Source organism: Aulonocara stuartgranti (assembly GCF_965226115.1).
Source record: "Aulonocara stuartgranti genome assembly, chromosome: 11".
NCBI classification, from domain to species: Eukaryota; Metazoa; Chordata; class Actinopteri; order Cichliformes; family Cichlidae; genus Aulonocara; species Aulonocara stuartgranti.
This window is the reverse complement of record NC_138947.1, coordinates 5,623,529-5,642,340: the sequence shown is the minus strand read 5'-3', so window position 1 is coordinate 5,642,340 and position 18,812 is coordinate 5,623,529. Positions and strand designations below refer to the sequence as shown.

General features: G+C 41.6%; 1 protein-coding gene across 1 annotated transcript in view; it reads right to left on the bottom strand.

The window, feature by feature from the left end:
* Positions 1-864: 864 nt before the first annotated feature.
* LOC309718067 (ubiquitin-conjugating enzyme E2 E2) overlaps positions 865-18,812 on the bottom strand; it is a 42,720-nt gene continuing 24,772 nt past the window's right edge. The window contains exons 4-6 of the mRNA XM_082553022.1: positions 7,039-7,171; positions 4,180-4,327; positions 865-1,701 (exon numbers count right to left, since the gene is read on the bottom strand). Of these exons, the coding sequence (XP_082409148.1) occupies positions 1,604-1,701; positions 4,180-4,327; positions 7,039-7,171 (379 nt within the window). The 3' untranslated portion in view covers positions 865-1,603. The remainder of the gene's footprint in view (positions 1,702-4,179; positions 4,328-7,038; positions 7,172-18,812) is intronic.

The following is an 18,812-nucleotide window of genomic DNA, read 5'->3' as shown; positions in this document are numbered from 1 at the left end:
TTTTAGTTCAGTTGACTAAATTAATTAATTAAGTCACGTCCTCTGGAGCTAAAAAAAGAAAAAGGAAAAAGAAGAAGCCAGTGTGCCAGAAAAACTGCAGTTCCATTAGTGGCCACTTGAGGCTGGTTCCAAAACAGCAGAAATAAATATTTTTACAGTCTGGACTAAAAGGGCTTGGGTCTCTATAGTTAACTTTCCCCTTGATCACACATCCGAGGGAGTGAGGGGGTAATTTATTTGTTTATGTTTTTATACTCATCCATCTGGATAACAGCAATATATTCAGAGTTATTGAACTAGTCTAATGGAAATATTTGATAAGTAACACAACCTGTTATGAGACAAAGACATTCTAAGATCTTTGTCTTTTTCAGTTTTGATGAGTCAAGAGCTCAGATTTTATTAGCCTACAAGCACCCCCCCCCCCCCCCCCCAAAAAAAAACAAAACAAAACAAAAAAAACCAAAACAAAGTCAGCACAGCAGGAGACAAAATTCTAATGGCTTCAATGACATAAAATGAAAACCAATCGGGGACTACATCCATCTTTTGTATACAGTCTCTGCAATATCTTCAAAAGGTTTGTCTTTCTGTCCACAAACTGAAGGCCCATTTTGAGTTTCTGAGGTGTAAGACTAGCTAACTTAAAAACTTCACATCACATTCATGTGGGTAATAAAATCTACCCCTCACCCAGTGTGTGCCAAGAAGTGCTGTAATGTTTATGACTGTAATGTTTCATAATCAGGCGTGTTCGCGTATGTGAAACATGCAACATCAGCAGTCAGGAGGGTGCGCGACTGAATGAACAAGTGTAAATATTTAAGGGTGAAGAGATTGCAGTTACACACAGAGAGCAGAGCGTTTTCTCACAAGCCAACCACAGTGTGTTTTATTGGGTGCTTCAGTAATACAAGTGCACAACAAACCACTCTGCAATTGCAGAGGTGGCGGGTAGCCAGTAAATATACAAGTCCTGCCTCTTTCACAGGCAGACCTATACTTTTGCGGTCTGCCTCAAAAGCCTTTGAAAAAATACATACAGTACAAACAAAATCAGAGAAAGTTAAAAAGCATGAAGTAGCCACTTTCCTGTTCCATGCAGATATCATACTGGTGACAACCAAAAAAATAAAAACGAGAAAAACAAAGTAAAAGCATACTCTGCATGTTTGTTCCAGGTGCCACTAAGAAAATGAGAATACATAATGTATAGCTGAAGGACAATGCTTATGATAATTATAATATTCTGTGTTTTTTTTTTTCTCCAATACAATACTTCCAACATTCAGATATTGGAAAATAAAAATCCCAATCTACTCTTTGTATAAAAAAGAAGCTTTCAAGTCAACAAGGAACAAAGGACTTTTTTTTGTTTTCTTTTGTTTGTTTTTTGTTTTTACACAGAAAAGGTAGATAAAAGAGGGAAGAAGAAGAAGAAGAGGAGAAAGAGGAGGAAGATGGAAGAGGAAGGGTGACAGGAGGGCAGATTTACCGCTGCACTTAGTGAGTGTGCTTTGACAGACTAAGGGGTGAGAGAGGTAGAGAGAGGTTCAGTGAGGGGTGAGGGAGGTGAAGGAGGGGGCGGGTCACGGCAGGGAGTCTATGTGGCGTATCTCTTCGTCCATTGTTTGGCTATTCTGTCATGCTCTGTTCTGTTGGTCAAGTACTGTGTGGCGATGCTTCCCACCAGAGGGTCGGCTGAAACAGAGAGAGAGAGAGATCAATAAATCTTTATTACAGACTCAAAAGTCCAGATGTAAAACAAACAACACGTCAAATAAAATAAGCAATGGAAATGCAGCATAACAGAAGAATGTAGATCATTATGGTTGAGCGCTCTGGTTGCCAAACAATATCAAACAGAGGCTCATTCAAGCAGTCACTGAAGGAAAACCTGTGGATCTTTATTTTGATGTAACTGATTAATCTTTCTTCATCACTGAACTTTGCCTGCTTTCATTAATTTTAGTGCACGGTTAAAGTTGTTGGATGTATTTAATGCTGACTAGCTGTGCTTTGTGTTACGGCCATTGGGAGTCCTAATGAATAAAGAAATAAACGAACTGTCCTAAAGAAATGGTTTCCAAAGTAACCGTTTTCCCCTAACTGGCCAAGAAAACCAAAAACAGCAATATTTATTCCAGCTCTTGAGATGAGTACACTCTGCTCTCCGGTTTAGACACATCCCTGCATGCTGGAGGGCTGCTGTCAGATGGCAGCAACGTTTACAAGGAAACTGCCTCAATCTTTAAATTTGGCAAACTAAACAAGCTGTTTATCTGCACACACCGACAGACTTTCTTTCTTTTTAATCCTGCGAGTTCTTAATCCTAATCCTATGTTTCGGAGAAAAGCAAAAAGTACTTGTTGGTTAAAAATGTAAATGGGTTTTGACGTGTGTCTTTGGCTTCAGAGAACAAAAGCAACATTATCTGATAGCTCACAGTCAGGGTCCTCACTGATGATGGTTTAGACCTCAGAACCTTAAGTTAGATGCTTTGTAAAAGAAACCCGCTGTGGATGGGAGCAGCTGAAAAGATGTTTTTCCTTTAGCTTTTAAGCTTCTTGATAAGGTGGACTGATAAGATCTTCAGTGGCTTTTTGCCTGCAAAGTTTTGATTGCTTCACTGCTGCTGTTATAAATCTGTTTGTTGAGAAGACTTAAGGCTGCCTGGGCTGGACCTTAATAACTCTGATTCATGAACAAGTTCATGAACAGGTTTCCTGTTTTACACTTTGCACATGTCTATTTTTAGCCGCAAACGTCTTCCTGCTGTGCTTAGAATCATTGCCATCGTTGTTACGCTCTGCTACTGTGTGTAACATCACCACAGCCCTATAAACCATTTATCCTGGTGCTCTGTAGGTGTCACCATAAAGAACAAAAAGAACAGAACACAGCCCAACACTGGTACGGTCAAGAAAGCAGTCACACAGATTTTAAAGTTGTTTTTCCCAGAGTGATTCGTCTTTTGAAGATGCTGAAGCGGAGACTCTCTGAGCTTCTGTACGAGAGCAGTGAAACTGCAGTAAAGACCAAGCTGCCCGTACAAAGCAAGGCGTGCACCTGCACTTTGGCTAGTGCTGCCATTCACCAGGGCAACAAAGGCAAGTATAAACTAGGAGTAAGAACAGTCTCTTATTTTGGTAACCGTAAACACTTCCTGTATTTGAAAACAGGATACACTTGAAAAAATATTGATGTCTAAACCTCTGACTTTCGGTACTTTAATTACATTTAGACTTTCCTTGTAATTTTGTTACACAAGTAAAATGTTAAAGTTAATGGAATTGGGTCAAATAAAATTTACTAGACTCATATAGATTGAGTTTATACCAAGCATATTTTCCTTAATGAATAATAAAAAGCTTAAAAAAAAAATCAATTTGATTTTATTAAAAACTACTGCTGAAGAGGCCCAATAATTATTTTTCTGAGTGTATTAACAGCAAACTAAAATCTCTGTTGTTCACATTCACTTTAGCCTGTGAACTCAAGCTGCTGCTGGAAAAAAAAAGTCACTGGACCAGCAGCTGGCCAAACCTCACCCGAATAACTTTTTTGCAGTATAGCTATGAGGAAGACTCTTTAATAGGGTCTCATCATACACTATACACCCAACAATGACTCAATTTCAAAGCATTAAGCTTAAAATTAGTGTAAATAACGTTAACATTTGATAACCTTACATTTTTCTACATAAAGTCCTGAGTTTCTGCTACTTCCTGTCTCACCTCTTCAAGTGTAGCTGCTTAATGGTTGCAGACACTGTGCAAACATAACATCTTGCTCTGAAGCCACAAAGCTAATAACAGCCCAGTGTTTTTTTTGGTTTGCTTTTTAACATGACATTGTGTTTTTTCTTATAAGACTGTGGGTCAGTTGTTCTTTCCTGGTGCGAAATGTGGTTTTGGTATTTACAACTTTAAGCTTCTAATTGTGCCAAATATCTGTCAGCATCTGATGGCCTTGGGGAAACAATGAGGGCTTGAATTGGCTGTGGTTTCCTTAATACACAGGAATAGTTAGCATTCTGGAAACATAAGACCACATTTCACATCAGAGTTAAGTAAAAACAAACACTGCATTCAAAGGACAGAAAGAAGGAAATGAAGACAGAACAGTTACCTACATTAAAAAGTCTCTGGCCATAACAAACAGCATTAAACAGATACCTGGGTTACAGTCTGTGAGCAGGGAGCAGATGGACAGCAACACCTTGGAGATGGTGAGGGCGGGGCTCCAGTTGTCCTTCAGGATGTCCAGGCAGATCACCCCCTGACTGTTGATGTTGCAGTGATAGATCCTGGTACGGAAAGTTACCTGCAGACACAAAGACAAATGCACTTTAGAGAAGAAGGGCTTTAAAAAAGAAAATAAGAGAAATATTTGAGATTTTCCCATCAGTGTTGTTTATGTTTTTATTTGGTGATCTCTGCATTAAACAAAACATGAGATCCCTTTTTCCCTTTGCCTTGTGGACATCATACCAGGTGAATCCAGAGCTGATTGTCAAGGAAGAGCTGTTGATTTACTGGCTGCTCTATGTAACCACCCTCAAATATCACTGTGAGCTCTGGGGAGAAAAGAATAAGACTCCGGGTACAAGGGGTGGAAATGAGCTACCTATGAAAGAGCTCCCCTTAGAGACAGGACGAGGAGCTCGGTCATGCAAGAGGGACTCTGAGTAGAGCCGCTACTCCTCCAAAAGGATCCAATTAAAATGGTTCCAGCTTCTGATCAGGATGCTTCCTGGATGCCAGCTTGGTGAGATGCTTTGTGCAACACCAACTGGGAGGAGACCCTGGGGCAGAACCAGGACCTTGGCTTCCCTGGGAACACCTCTGTCTCTTCTCCAGAGAAACTAAAAGCAGTGGCATTGGGAAGGCATCTCTGCCTACACAATTAAGATTAAGGCACTGACCTCCCAGCCCATTGTTCCTTCACTGGGCTGGTTTCAGTCATTATGCAAATGTACTGTTTATAAGGTTGGGGAAACCTGCAGTCAGCTGAGACTGAAGAAGTCACTTGGCTGAGTGACGAAACGTTTCTCCCACAAAACGCTACGTCCAGATGAGTAGAATCAACTTTTGGAGATTTACTTACCTGGATGATTGAGCATGCATCAAGACATCTCTGCCTACACTGTTAACCTCCCACCCCCCGGCACCTGGATCCAGATAAGTGGAAGTCCGTTTTAATTCCATAAACACTAACACTCAACCAACACTGAAAGCCACCACCCAGCAGAAGACGAGTAAAAAGGGCAACAAATGATTAAGCCTGTAAAACCAGCATGTTAGCTGTAAGTGGGATAAAATAAAAGATCTTAAAAAAAGAATATGTTACCATGTAGTCTGATACTTTCAGTGATAATAACAGGTGAGACAGAGGAGGGCAGCTTAAAAGCTTTTCTCCGTTACTCACATTAACACCGATGTATCAGCATCAGGCCTAGTATAATGGGTCTGCCTGATCGCTTCACTGAGGGCCATTCTGCACCATTTGTCACAGTTTCTGGATCAATACTGAGCCATAAATACACAGTTAATCTAAAACAGCTGTTTTTTATTATTGTGAACATGATTATTTTTGGTTTTATCCTCTGGAATTTTTCACATTTTTATATTTTTGCTGAAACTGGCTGGCCAACAGAGGGCAGCATGGTGTAAAAACAACCGAGCACATTGAGAGTTGATCAGCTTACCTGTCTCAGCAAACAGGCTCCTGCAACCACAGACTGCATAACACGCCCTCTCAGCTAACAGCCTCCAAACACAGAGCTGTTTATGTCTGCCGTCTCGCTCAGATTCGAGCTTGACATCTGTATGGTCCGGACACTTGACACCTCTGCTTCTCCAATCATGAACATCTGGCCCTCCTGACCCTGACCCTCCAGAGGAAACATCTAATGAGCGCTGGCACCCCCCCCCAACCTATCCCCTCCTTTGGGGCCAGCGCCGAAAATCACACACAAGGCAGGACGTTATAAATAACCAACCCCTCCCACCCCCACCGCCTCTGCGGACACAGCGCTCCTCTTTCCTGGCTCAGAAACACAAACACATCCACCTGGTGAACTTGTTAGGTTGACTTTTTTTATTTTCTTGTAAAGCCTCAGATGTGAAAGTGTTTCTGCAGTGAGGAGTGTACGGTGGCTAAAGGACGAAGACGTGTGTGTGTGTGTGTGGGGGGGGGGGGCTGGCTGTAGATCACAGTGTGTTGGAGGGGTTGGCGGTATTGAAGGGGGCGGAAACACTCGAGCTCCCTCTGGCTACAGAAAGCTGGGTTTGTTTGAGTCTGCTGTCAAACACAGAGTTGGTGGTTACATGGCACAAAGAGCGAGGAAGAGGGAGAGAAGAGGGTGAGGGAGCACGGGGAGGGGTGCACGTAACTAACATGGAGAGTGTGTGTGGGGGTGGGGGGGAATGAAGGCCAAGTGAAAGTATAATCGGGAGCACTACAGACTAAAGGAGATCGTCCCCAACAGTCTGCATGTTCAGTAAATGCCGTCAACTTGACATCACTAAAAGTACTCTGCAGACAACGCCACATATTACAAGAATGGGAGTCCTTTATACAGTGAAAACAGGACGGGTCAAATATTCAACTCAACTGCAGCACTTATTCCTCAAACAACATGTTTGATGTTGAACACCAAAGGAAGTCAAATAGAGCAGAAGTTAAGCTCTTACTGGAGAATCAACCAGCGAAAACAAAACAAAGGAAACTTACTTTTCAGATTTGAAAATGGGATGTGGGTGTCTACATTTGGGAATTGCAGGTTCAGATGTTGGTCTTTACCTTACTGCTGTGAAAATATCACACGAATGCGCTTTTATTATGAAAGGAAATATGTGGTCATGCTTTGTGCACTGCTGCAGGCTAATCATTGGTTTCCAGATTAAGAAATGAGCCAGATATATCCTCCACACCCCCACAGTCCGTCCAGAGTCTGTGCAGTGTGTAGTTAATATTTGGCCCGCTGCTAAAAAATCCAAACGACTAAACAATTGCGTCTTCTGACTGCTGACCTTGGGGGGTTTGAAAGGGTAGTCTGGTGTGAAGGCGATGTCCAGGAAGAAGACCCCTCCCTCGTACACTGAGCCCGGTGGCCCCAGGATGGTCGACCTCCACTCGTAGATGTTGTCTCCTTTGGGGCCGGCGCTGGAAAATTGAAACAAAAGATTGGTTAATATGTTAATCAGCACGGAGCATTGAAATCGACATCCTGGTGTTCATACTGCCAGCGGGCTGATAGAGATTTGGGGCGGCAGCTGAGGCGGTGAAATGCCTGCTTCTGACAAGTTAATGATGGAGATTTGGGGAATGCTGAAGCCATGGAGGGTTGAGGGTTTTTTAGTTCAAGGCTATTTTTGAAGGATTTACACCATATTTCAAAATTTTGATCAGAAGATTGGATTTCTTGCCACTGGGGGGGTCGAGGAAGTGAAGCATTTCTGAAAAACTGACACACACTAATGATACTGCATGAGCATGAGACCTCAATAAATGAAAGACACACAAAAAGCTAACAGAAGAAGACCAGCAACGCACGTGTACATGGAAATAATTCATCTGCAAAAAGGCTTTAATGCTCCAAAAAACAAAACAAAACAAACAAAAAAACAAAACAGTAATGGCCAGTGTTAGAGAGAGTGCTCTTTGGTTTTGTCCTGTGGTTTCTTCTCACTGGTTGATGTGGTAACAGAGATAAGCTCAATAATCAGCTCACAGATTCATTTTGGTGACACTTTTTTGGAAAATGTGCCAACTGGGCTCTAAAAATAAGACAGATAAAGCAATAACTAAGAAACAGTTGCATAAAGACTCTGCAGCTCTCCCTGAATGGATAAAAATACTTCAGGAAACGTGTGAAATGGAAGAATTGATATTCTCTCAGACTACACAACTACACACATCTGGGGAAAGCTGGGAAAAACACTGGATATCGTATCCGACTGAAATGAAATGCAATGATTTTTTTCTGCAGGTTTAGTTTTATTGTTTAGTTTTATTTTGTTTTTTAGGAAGAACTAATGGAGCAGATCTCTGGATATGAGTGTTACGCACACGGGCCCAGAATATGATTGTTTAGTTCTCCTAAAAGGAAAACTAAACCACCGCTATAATCATCAATAAAACATGAAGCTTGGGCAGGGAGCGCGTGTGTGTGAGCATGAAAGGAGGTGCACCCACACTTAAATACATTAATAAATCATAATATATACACTCTGACAATAAAAAAAAAAAAAAAAGAGCAGGTTATCGCCTCTCTTCATTTTGTTTCTCTTCCTGTGGACAGACTTGTACTCCACATCTTGAACAGCAGTTTGTGATGGTAGTCCTCGTTCTGCTCTGTAGCCTTGTGGTCACTTCAGCCAGCTCTCCACCTGCTGTAAGCTCTGGTTAGAGCGGACCACCAGCTCACAGCAAATCTCCATAACAGAACAAGTAGTGCCGTCACCACAAGTAGCCCAAGACGGTGGAGCTGGAAATGAGCCCACCCGTAGGGAAACATGAAGAGAGAGAAGGGCCGGGGCTGACTGGTTAGCAGACTGAATTTTGAAAATGAGAGTGTGGAGATTTTCTTGATAGTGGGGCCACCCACTCGAGTAAAGCTCATGGGTCATAAAACATATTCTCATAAATAAATGAATATTAGCAGAGTTCGTTTTCTACCATTCATTCGATTTAAACTTTGAGCAAGTGAAAACTGCCTCACTGAGGTACACAGAACAAAAATATTTGTGTTTGATTCTGCATCTGTAAATCTTATATTTAGGTGTATATTCTAATATATAAAGCATTTAATTCCACTACAATCTGGTGTACTTTGTGTCCAGATTTTTTACACATTCCAGCACTTTTTCTGTCACGTTTTCTTTTCCGTTGTTGAATGTGTGCCCTTCACTTTTAGTCCCGACACCATACGCATTTCATTTTACCACTGACGGCCATGATTGTGGGATTTATTTGTTCTATTTTTTGTTGAAAAATGACAAAAAAAAAAAAAAAAAAAAAAAAAAGACAAATATGACCTTAAAGACTTTTACATGAGATATTTAAAAAGCCCAACTGGTGCAAAATGATTAAATATTCATGCTGTTTTTGTCTTCATTAGAGGAGTATTTATGTCGCGCAGAGATTGAAGGTCACATCTGTTGTATAGGCGCCGTAATTAATACCATTTCCATATTAAGGGCTTCCTTCCCCCCAACCACCATTGTCTACAATAAGACCCTGATCTGGCACAGAGCCATTTAGAGACCAGGACAATGTCCAGATCACAAAGCCCGGGACAATGAACAATCCCTCCTATTTCATGTAATTACCAGGGATGGTGTTTAATGCCAAACCTTAGCGTCTGGCAGATGTGCTAACAAATGTGTGCATATGAAGCGCAGGCACACAGGGCTGTGAGAGCACTTTTATTTAAACCAAGAGCTTGAGAGATATTTCCTGGAAGAGACTCTGCAACAGCCTCCAACGTTAAACTGTTAAAAGCAGCATCTGGCTCCAAGCATGCCCCTGACAATAGATCACTCTCCGTAAATAGAAATCAGACTTGAGACATTTCCTTCTTCCTTCCAGTGTCAACACACACAAATTTCCACTAATCTACTTTTACACTGCCCGTCTCTTAAGCCTTCTTTAATTAGCTCATTATGACTACTTATTCTCTGGGGAATTACAGCAGAATACACTTGATATAATAATAAAACAATCTGACTTTGAAAAGAATCGTGGTTTTAGTCATTTGTATCTGTAAACTTTAAAGTGTGATATCTAAAACAGTGCACGGTGACTGCTGGATGAGTGATTGTCGCATAAAGGACACAGGTGGTGTTAAACAGCACACGGGTGGTAAGAGGGTCCATTTAAACCGTGGAGTGTTACAACACTGGTTTAGTTTGTTTTGGCAGGCACAAACAGTGCTGTCTAAATATGCTGAAAAGACACCAAATAACCCCAAAATTTCAGGCTTCGTTTCGCCTCCAAACAAACGTTCGGACTGAGCACAACAGCTAAAGCCACTGTAGGCAGTGAGCACAAAGAAGAAGGATTTACAGGCACACAGAGACAGATGTTGACATCTGATAGCCAGCAGTTTGGGCCTGTCATAACAATATACAGTGAGGAAAAACACACATTATGAACTGCTCCTCTCATCCAACTATCCCTTCTAAAGAGAAGTTAAATCAGAGCAGAGAACTAGTGGACTAGAGCTTTCAGGACAGCAGATCTGTTTAGTGTAACATGTCAATCATAAGAGTAAGAAATGTCAAACATGGGCAACACTAGAACAAGCGGGTCAATTGAATCCACTGGCATTTTGAAGGAAAAAGTTAAAATCCTACACTGAAACCTGATGAGCACCTCTCAAAATCAATGTAGGAAAGAACAGCTGTGATTGGCTGGTTTGGTACCATCATTTCCTCCTGTGCATTTCCAGTTCCTGCTACTTAAATGCTGTCATTTTGATATGCATGTTATATGATGACCAAATGCTAGCTTGATTTTTTTAACAGATAAATATAAAGAGGGAGGAGTTGTGGTCGGGGATAGCATGTTGAGCCAGAGCAGATAAGTGAAAAAAAACAGCAGTGCAGCCTGTACAGAACAGGGAGAATCACAGCTGACTGAGCAGAGTGTCCAGACTGTGAGAATCTAATTCAATTGAGTCATGAGTGAAATCCACCGGCGAGTAGCTGAATTGGACGGGTTTCAGGCCTGAGGAGCAGAAGGCTATGGTTCTCTGGGTTGGGGGAAGAAAGGCTGCCCCAAGCGAGGGAGTTCAAGTATCCTGGGAAGTCCTGCAGTAATGTAGGCGTTGCACCAGACTGTTGTTGTGAAGAGAGAGCTGAGCCAAAAGGCTTTACCATCCCTATTCCAACCCTCCCGTGGTCATGAGATCTAAAAGAGCAAGTTTGCGAAAACAAGCAGCTGAAATGAGTTTCCAGTGTAGGGTAGAGATAGGGAGAACAGCTGAACTGCTACTGCTGGTCTGGCCATCAAGTTAGGATGCACGCTCATCTAGAGGGGGGAACTCAGAAGTTCTGCTGGGAGAAGGATGTCTGAAATACTCCACGTAGCCTGAGACTACGTGGAAGGCTAACATACTACGATGGACTGGAGGTTGGATCTTTTTTGAAAACACGGAAAACTATTTGAAAGGGTTATTCACAAGTGGATTTGAAAATGTATTTGATCTGTAATCAAATGATTTGATTAACTTAAAAACAAAAAAGAATGATAAAATTTAGTTAAAAAATGAAAAATTCTTTGCGTGGCTGCTGATGTTGGAGCAACAAAAACAACTGCAATCTTTATACATCACACACCACTTAGTTTGTCCGCTGAATGTGAACACAAGCTGAGCCACCCTGGAAAAGACTCGGTCCAAATTGGTCCGGACATGTTGTCATAACTGGCACCGCAGTCGTTATGTCAGCGCCTGCCTTTATGTGAACTCATTTTGTGCCTCATTCGCTGTTAACAGCAGGTTTTTACCTCATCCTTTAGTCTGAACAACTGTTCAAAACAACCTTCAGATGTTGTCAAATGATGCTTTATAACATCTAGCTTATTCCAAGCATACACCCACCTTTATCTGTGAGTGGGTATGGCTTTCAAACGCAGGCCTTTTAGTGTAAATCTGACTGATAAATAAATGATTTAGTTCTTTTCAAATGTGGACGAGTGAGCTGAGCCACTCACTGGCTCAACATTACTCTGCATTTCCTGCTGGGAAAGAACCACAAAGACAGCTTATTTTTCTTGCTTGAGGATATCTTCCTTCTGTGACTCTTTAGCTTACATTTCTGTGCTACATACACACAGACACACTCACATATCAAGGTAACACTTTTATCACATCTATTCAAAAGCTTCTGTGTCACCGCGGTGAATAAAAGAGGTGACTATTTCATTCTCTGGCATCCCCAATAGAAGGAGATGCTCACTTCTTTTGAGGGTGATGAGATTGTAGTGGCGATAATAACTCAGACATGAAGGAAAGATAGTGATGATAGGGCACGGCAGAGGTGCGCGCTCAGCAGCGAGATTGCTGTAGGGGAGCTGACAACCGCACAAGGGCTGTGGATAAAGGCTAAGTCAATAGCTGAATGTGCATGCCACCACTGGCTGTTGCTTGGAGACCTCCTCCCCCCACCGGCTCCGGCGCTCCCATGGTGCTTTGTTGCAGCTGGTTGAAGGCCAGCTCATTCAGGATCTGACAGTCTCTCTCTCAGAGGCTATTAGTTTTGGGAGATTTGAGCACTGCAGCCGTCATAAAGTTCGAGTTGGTTCAGTTCATCTGCAGATGCACGATTTTAAGTGTTTGTAAGAGATTTCCTTCACCAGGCTGTTGTGGTGATCAGTTAAAATGCCTGACTTTCTGTGTTCCACACATTATAGAGTAGTTAGCAGATAACCAAGGCAATATTTGAGTTACAACACAGCAAATACACCTTTAAAACCTCAAGTGACCAAGATATTTCTATTTTGACTGAATGTAGCGTAAAGCACTTTGGGGTCCTTAGGGACTAAGTAAAGCACTATACAAATGCAGGCCATTTACCATTTTTATTTTATTAGAGTTCAACACTGGCTTCGGATGTAGCAACTGTCAGTTAAAACCCCAACGATGACTTAGAGACATTATATATATTTAAAAAAGTGCTCCATAACTAGGGTTGCCAACTCCCTGAAAAATAAATAAGGGACACCTCGTGGCCAGGGCCGGGCAACCTAGTTGTCTTCACCCTTCCCAGTGTGGTAGCTCTTTTTTGTGTGTGTGAAATTATTTTTTAACCATTTGACTTGAATTTGATTTAAGCAGATGCATATTCTTTGTGATATGACCATATGGGAAACAAATGATCATTTAGCAATTTATTTTTAGCTCAAAATGACAACATTAACACAGTAAAACAGGTCTCTTTCTTAAACAGAAGCCTGTCATGCTTAACTTTTGAGAATAAAAGTAAATCTTTCTTTAAAAGAACTGTCCTGCTTAACTTAAAATTATATAAATTAATAGAAAGCAATAGAATGAAAAATATTCTTGTAACTGTGCACATTTAGTGCATTTAGTACAATTGGCTTCAGTTGAGGTATTATTTCAGCTTTTCTAATGCTAATCAGCTGCTCCTGTTTGTAAACCCACTTGTTCCCATGATTACAAATCATAACTCATCATCATTATTCATCTATGTATTACTTTTATGTATTAGTCATCTATTTGTTGTAATCATCTATCCTTGCAGTTGTTTATTACACAAAATAAATGATATTATCACACTTCTGGCCACATAGCGCTGATATTCACTGCACATGCCCATATTAACCTTAACCAGAGGGTTTAAAAAACAAACCAGTGTTTACATACCATATCTGCTTCTGCCATGGCCTGGTGGACAAAAAATTGGTAAAGGGTTCCCTGAGCTTTCACACCCCTCATGTTCTTCATGTGCCCACCATTAGAAGCATGCCTATGGAAAAAGTGCGCCGGCACACAGTGCAGTGCGCTTTATAGGTGTTATGGTGACCTTTTCCAGCCAGGTGTTTCCCTTTTCCCATTCCTCCCTGTGCTTTTGCAGTCTTTTTTTCTTTCTCTGAGCGAACAAACATTGCTGCTCTAATGCTGGGCTTACACTGTGCGATTTCTGGCCCATTTTGAGACGATTTTTGAGTCGTGCGACCGATTTGGTGATCGGCCCAATTTTGGCCTTCATCGTGCATCGTGTAGTATACGTGGGGTAACGAGAAGCGATTAACACCTCGAGCAGCTCCCGATCATCAATCGCTCGTGAGCCGCTCACACGCAAACACGTAAACGTCGGTGAAAAAGACGGAGCAGCACGGCTGTGCAGCGTGTGATCTGGACACAAGCGATGGAGGCACAACTTGTAGAACTTCGGAAAGCTCATCCGAGCCTTTTCGATGTGGCATCACAAAATTATCACGACCACAACAACCGTGAAAATAGTTGGATTTACACTGCTGCTCATTCACAGCTGCCTGATCAATGTTTTTCATTAGCAATTTAGCAAAGTTGATGGTGGTGGTTTGTGTGTCTGTGTGAGTGAAAGACAGAGCGACAGATTTTCTGTTATAACCTTCATGTTATGGAGGCACAGTGTGAGCACTCGGGTCGCATCAGAGCATCGGGTGGTATAGTGTGAGACCTGCATCGTGACCTACCAACTTCTAACCCCTGCGAGTCAATCGTGCAGTTTGAGCAGGAGCTGAATAACGCGACTGAAAAAAAAAAAAATCACACAGTGTCTGCCCAGCATTAGGTGTACTGTCGTCCGAGACCGCAGTGTCGGCGTTTGTTTCCCTGTTGGCCATGCTTCTTGTTGTGGTCATCTGTTGTCTTCCGGTATTTTCTCCGCAAGCGACCTTTCCTCGACCAATGAGATGAGCGGTAATCTGAATTGTCATAAGTGTGCTGTCAGCTCATTGGTCACAAAGCAGGAGAGGGGCTGGGAGTTATGCTTTCAAACAAAGCGTTAATTCCATTAACATTTATAGACTACTTTTGATTCTCACTGTATTACGGGACAAAGTGCGTCCCTTATTAGCTCAACACGGGACGTGTGCTTTTGTTTCTAAATACGGGACGATTCCGTTTTTTAAGGGACGGTTGGCAACCCTATCCATAACAACAGCAGCAACACCACTAAGGATCAAAATACCACTAAGTCACCTGGATTTGTTCATCAGAGAATTATTAGGAAGTATAAACAATACCTAACTAGGGCTGCCACGATTTGTCGACTAGTCACGATTACGTCGACTATCAAAATCGTCGACGACTGATTTAATAGTCGACGTGTCGTTTGAAGCTTTGTAAGATCGCAAAAGACGCAGGAATAATAGCAGGATTTAAGAGTGTAATAACGGACTGAAACAGAAGATGGAAGCACAGCATGTACAAGGATGCCAGCTGCCGTTAAACCCCGAAGAAGAAGAAGCAGCTGTGTCCCAGAATTCATAGCGCGGCCCAGCTTAGTTTCCAACAATGGCGGTCGCTAGTTAGTTTTAATATTACTCTTATTATTCTTTCTGGGTCACAAAATAAACGTTTAACATATTTTCAGGCGAGAATGTAGCTGTGTAAACCTCAAATATCGGCTCAGTTTATCAGGACACCACATATTTTCAAAAGCGCTCCGACGTTTTCGGAGACGTCTGTTACCCACTAGCTCGATAGCTAGCCGGGGGCTAGGTCACTAGCGCCGTGAGAACACCGGACTCCCTGCAAATTGTTTTCAAACCCACCGCCGTCTTTCGCGACTCAGGTTAAATATATATGAGTCACTTAGATAAATTAAAAATGTTGTTGTTTGGCTTTTTTTTTTTTTTTTTTTTGTTCCTGAGTAAATCGGTTTGGCTGAGATTAAAGTTATAGTTTTTACACAGCTGAATAAACGTCAAGCAGACAGCTGATTATCAGAAGTGTGAGATGCTGGAGAATATACTCCGGTGTCCTGTTATATTTTAGATAGCAAGGAGTTTATTAAACTTTACCGAAACAATCTGCAAATTTCATTAAAATTGAATAAACTATCATCTTGTCTTTATTTTTAGTTAGCACCTTAAAAGCTTAAAGCTGTAAGCTAATGATAGTTATATAAGAGCAGATGCTGCTGGTGCAATAAGCTGTAGTTTTACGTCCAGTGGATGATGATCTGATTAGTCGACTAATCGCATAAATAATCGGTGACTAGTCGACTATCAAAATAATCGTTTGTGGCAGCCCTATACCTAACTCCTAATGACCACAGAGAGGGTGCGACACACTGAGGAAGGCTCGCCCTCTGCCCACTACATCAGACTGTGGCAGCAACACCACAATATGACTATGTAGTAATTTTAATAGTCCATTTTAAATTAATAGTCAAAAAATGTGTTTGCATAATAATAAGCTCTGCAATTAATCTAGCCTTTAGTCAAACCCCGCAACAAAGAGGGTCTCGCTGCTGCCAGCTTTGAGCAAAATTTACAGGAAAAAATTTAAATAAAGTAAGCTAGCAGTTTATGTACAACCAGGCAGCCTTTATTCAGACTTCTTCTATAGCTTTGTCACTGTGAAAACTAACCCACAGTGCATGCGGGTTTGTTCAAAACGATCACTTTTTCTTCAAATTCTATTGTGATAGCGATTACAGCAGCAAGAGCTGTCACTGTCGCCTCCAAAGCAACTCCATTTTCTTTCACTCCATCCAATCACGAAGCTTCCGCTTTGCTTCTCGCTGTGTGCATATCAGAGAGGCTCCAGCTTCACCATAATTTACCGCAGTGTCATCTTCACTGCTGCTGGGAAAAACAGAAGCTGCCTGGGCTCAGTCTTTTCAATACGCACACATGCTTGTAGATGTGTTTTATGGTCTCCATGCATCCTTGCTTTCTATGTATAAAAGAATTAAAGAAAAGAAAAAACATTTTGATAGCTCAAAGAATTCTTTTGTTTCAAAAAATATATATTAAAAAAAATAAGATCTGTTTGATTGAATTATGTGTTACCAGTCTAAAAACCTGGGACTCCATAATAATTTGATCACAAACAAATTTCAGTGCAATCGTTGTAGTCGGGTGTTTTTTTTCCCCTCCTTGCATTCATCCATGCATGTTCCTCTTATCCTAATGGAGAGGGGTGGGGGCTGGAGCCTATCCCAGCTGCCACTGGGTGAGAGGTGGGGTATACCGTGGACAGGTTTGCAGCATGTCGCAGGACTAACAAAGAGACAGACAACCATTGGCATTCACAATCACACATGCGGGCAATTTAGAATTACCAGTTAACATAACTCCACTAACTGCATGTCTTTGGACTGTGGGAGGAAGCCAGAGCGCCCAGAGAGAGCCCACACATGCACAGGGAGAGCATGTGAACTCCACAACGAAAGGCCCCGGACAGATGGTGGTTCAAACCCAGGAGCTTCTTGCTGTGAGGCTTTTGTTTTAAAGTAAATGTAATTAAAATCTTTTTTGAAAAAACATAATATTTTACATATTTACTTAAGATTTTGGATTCTGTGTGATCATGCTTGGCTGGTGCCTTGGCAAAAAAAATAAAAATAAATAAATAATCAAGTGAAATTGTGAAACTGAAAAAAAGCTAACCCGCAATAATCTTACAACCAACCCTGAAATGGGGAGTGACAGTCATAAATATTCTCCGTCCCTTCTGTCTTTCTCTGCCTCTGTGGGAAAACAATCCTCTCTTCAGGCAGACAGAAGCAGCTCTGCACACTTACATGACGTTCACCACCTTAACAGTGCTGTTTAAAGGCTTTGTTACAGGCTGAAATAACAATAATCTGTGGTCAATAACACGCTACATCTGCAGTGCACTGTCAGCCAAACGCCTCGATGTAGTATTTGGGTCATTTGTTTGAGGGGTCTGGGATGCATTAGTGTGCGGGTGTCTGTGAGAAACTTGCCACTGCCTTGTCCTCAGAGATTATGATCACGGAGGAACCCACTTTGACAGCTGTGCTGCTTCCTACACAGCAGAGCCCCAATATGACGTTTCAACACAGATTCATCCCGCTTCTGCTTTTTGGTTCATTCTTTCTCCGGACATTTATTTTAGGGATGAATGAGGGACTTTCCTGGTGACTAATTTAGTAGTTGATTAAAACAGAACAGAAAAAACAGCACCAAAATCTAATGGATGTGGTTAAATATACATACATGAGTGTTGTGTTATTAAAAACATTTTATTTTACATCAAATTTCTGTCTTCCAGTGACGTGAATTAAAAATGAGGTGTTATATAGGCCGCTTCCACTTTTGGGACACAGCTCTCTTGTTTTGCTTTGGTTACAAAACAAACACACCTCTTTCCTTTACAGGAAACCTAAACTCACTTACTGCTTAGTTCAGCTCCAGACAAAATGAGTAAAACAGAGCCCTTATTCAGTGAGATTCATATACCAAAAAGGTTTCTGTCTTTGTCCTAATTACTCAGGGCCTTTCACCTCTTTTGGTGACATATGACGGATACCACTACCCCACAGTTATTCTGAGGCATCTTTTCTGTGAATTCACCATCTGGCCAAGGCCCATGTCCTCTGACATGGACCTCATGATCAAAAACACAGCCTACCCTGGCCCTAACCCCTTAATAAACAACCCTCTTCACGCCATCATTTTTGCTTCTCTTTGCTCCATTTTTAGATATTTGTTTGTTGAAATAAGAAATTTATTTAACCTTCACATAAATCTCCTGTAAAAGGCATACAGGATGATTTGTTGAGCATGGCTAATATTAGCAGCAGAAGGCTGTGTAGTTGACACGATTCAGTCATGTTTTTATGCTGGCAGTGTCTGTGAGAAGGAGCGAGTAATCAAATCTCACACTGACCTCAACAATGAGCACAATACCAAAGCCGTTTTCACACACACACACAAACCTCTGGTCATTTTCTCAGGTCAGGATATTTTCCACAGTTGTCTGTTTTCAGATGTAGCACAGCAGGAAATAGTCTGCTTCAACACTCAATGAGGTTTCCATGGACCTTGTAAGAAAACTCAGTGTTCTCACATTCGCCTCAGCTGGGTGATCTGTAGAAGAGCTTACGACTTCTGCATGTATGAAACCTGCAACGAATTCATGACAGCGTTGCCTGTGAGGATGTTCAACTTAATGACCCCTCACACCGGCCTTCAGTATTTTGCCTCAACGAAAATCCTCAAGTGAACTGAAAGCTGGGAGAAAATAAAAATGGACAGTTTCCTTTTCCTCTGCAAACCGTCTTGAGGTTTCAGTTTCTTTGTGGCGTATAAAGAG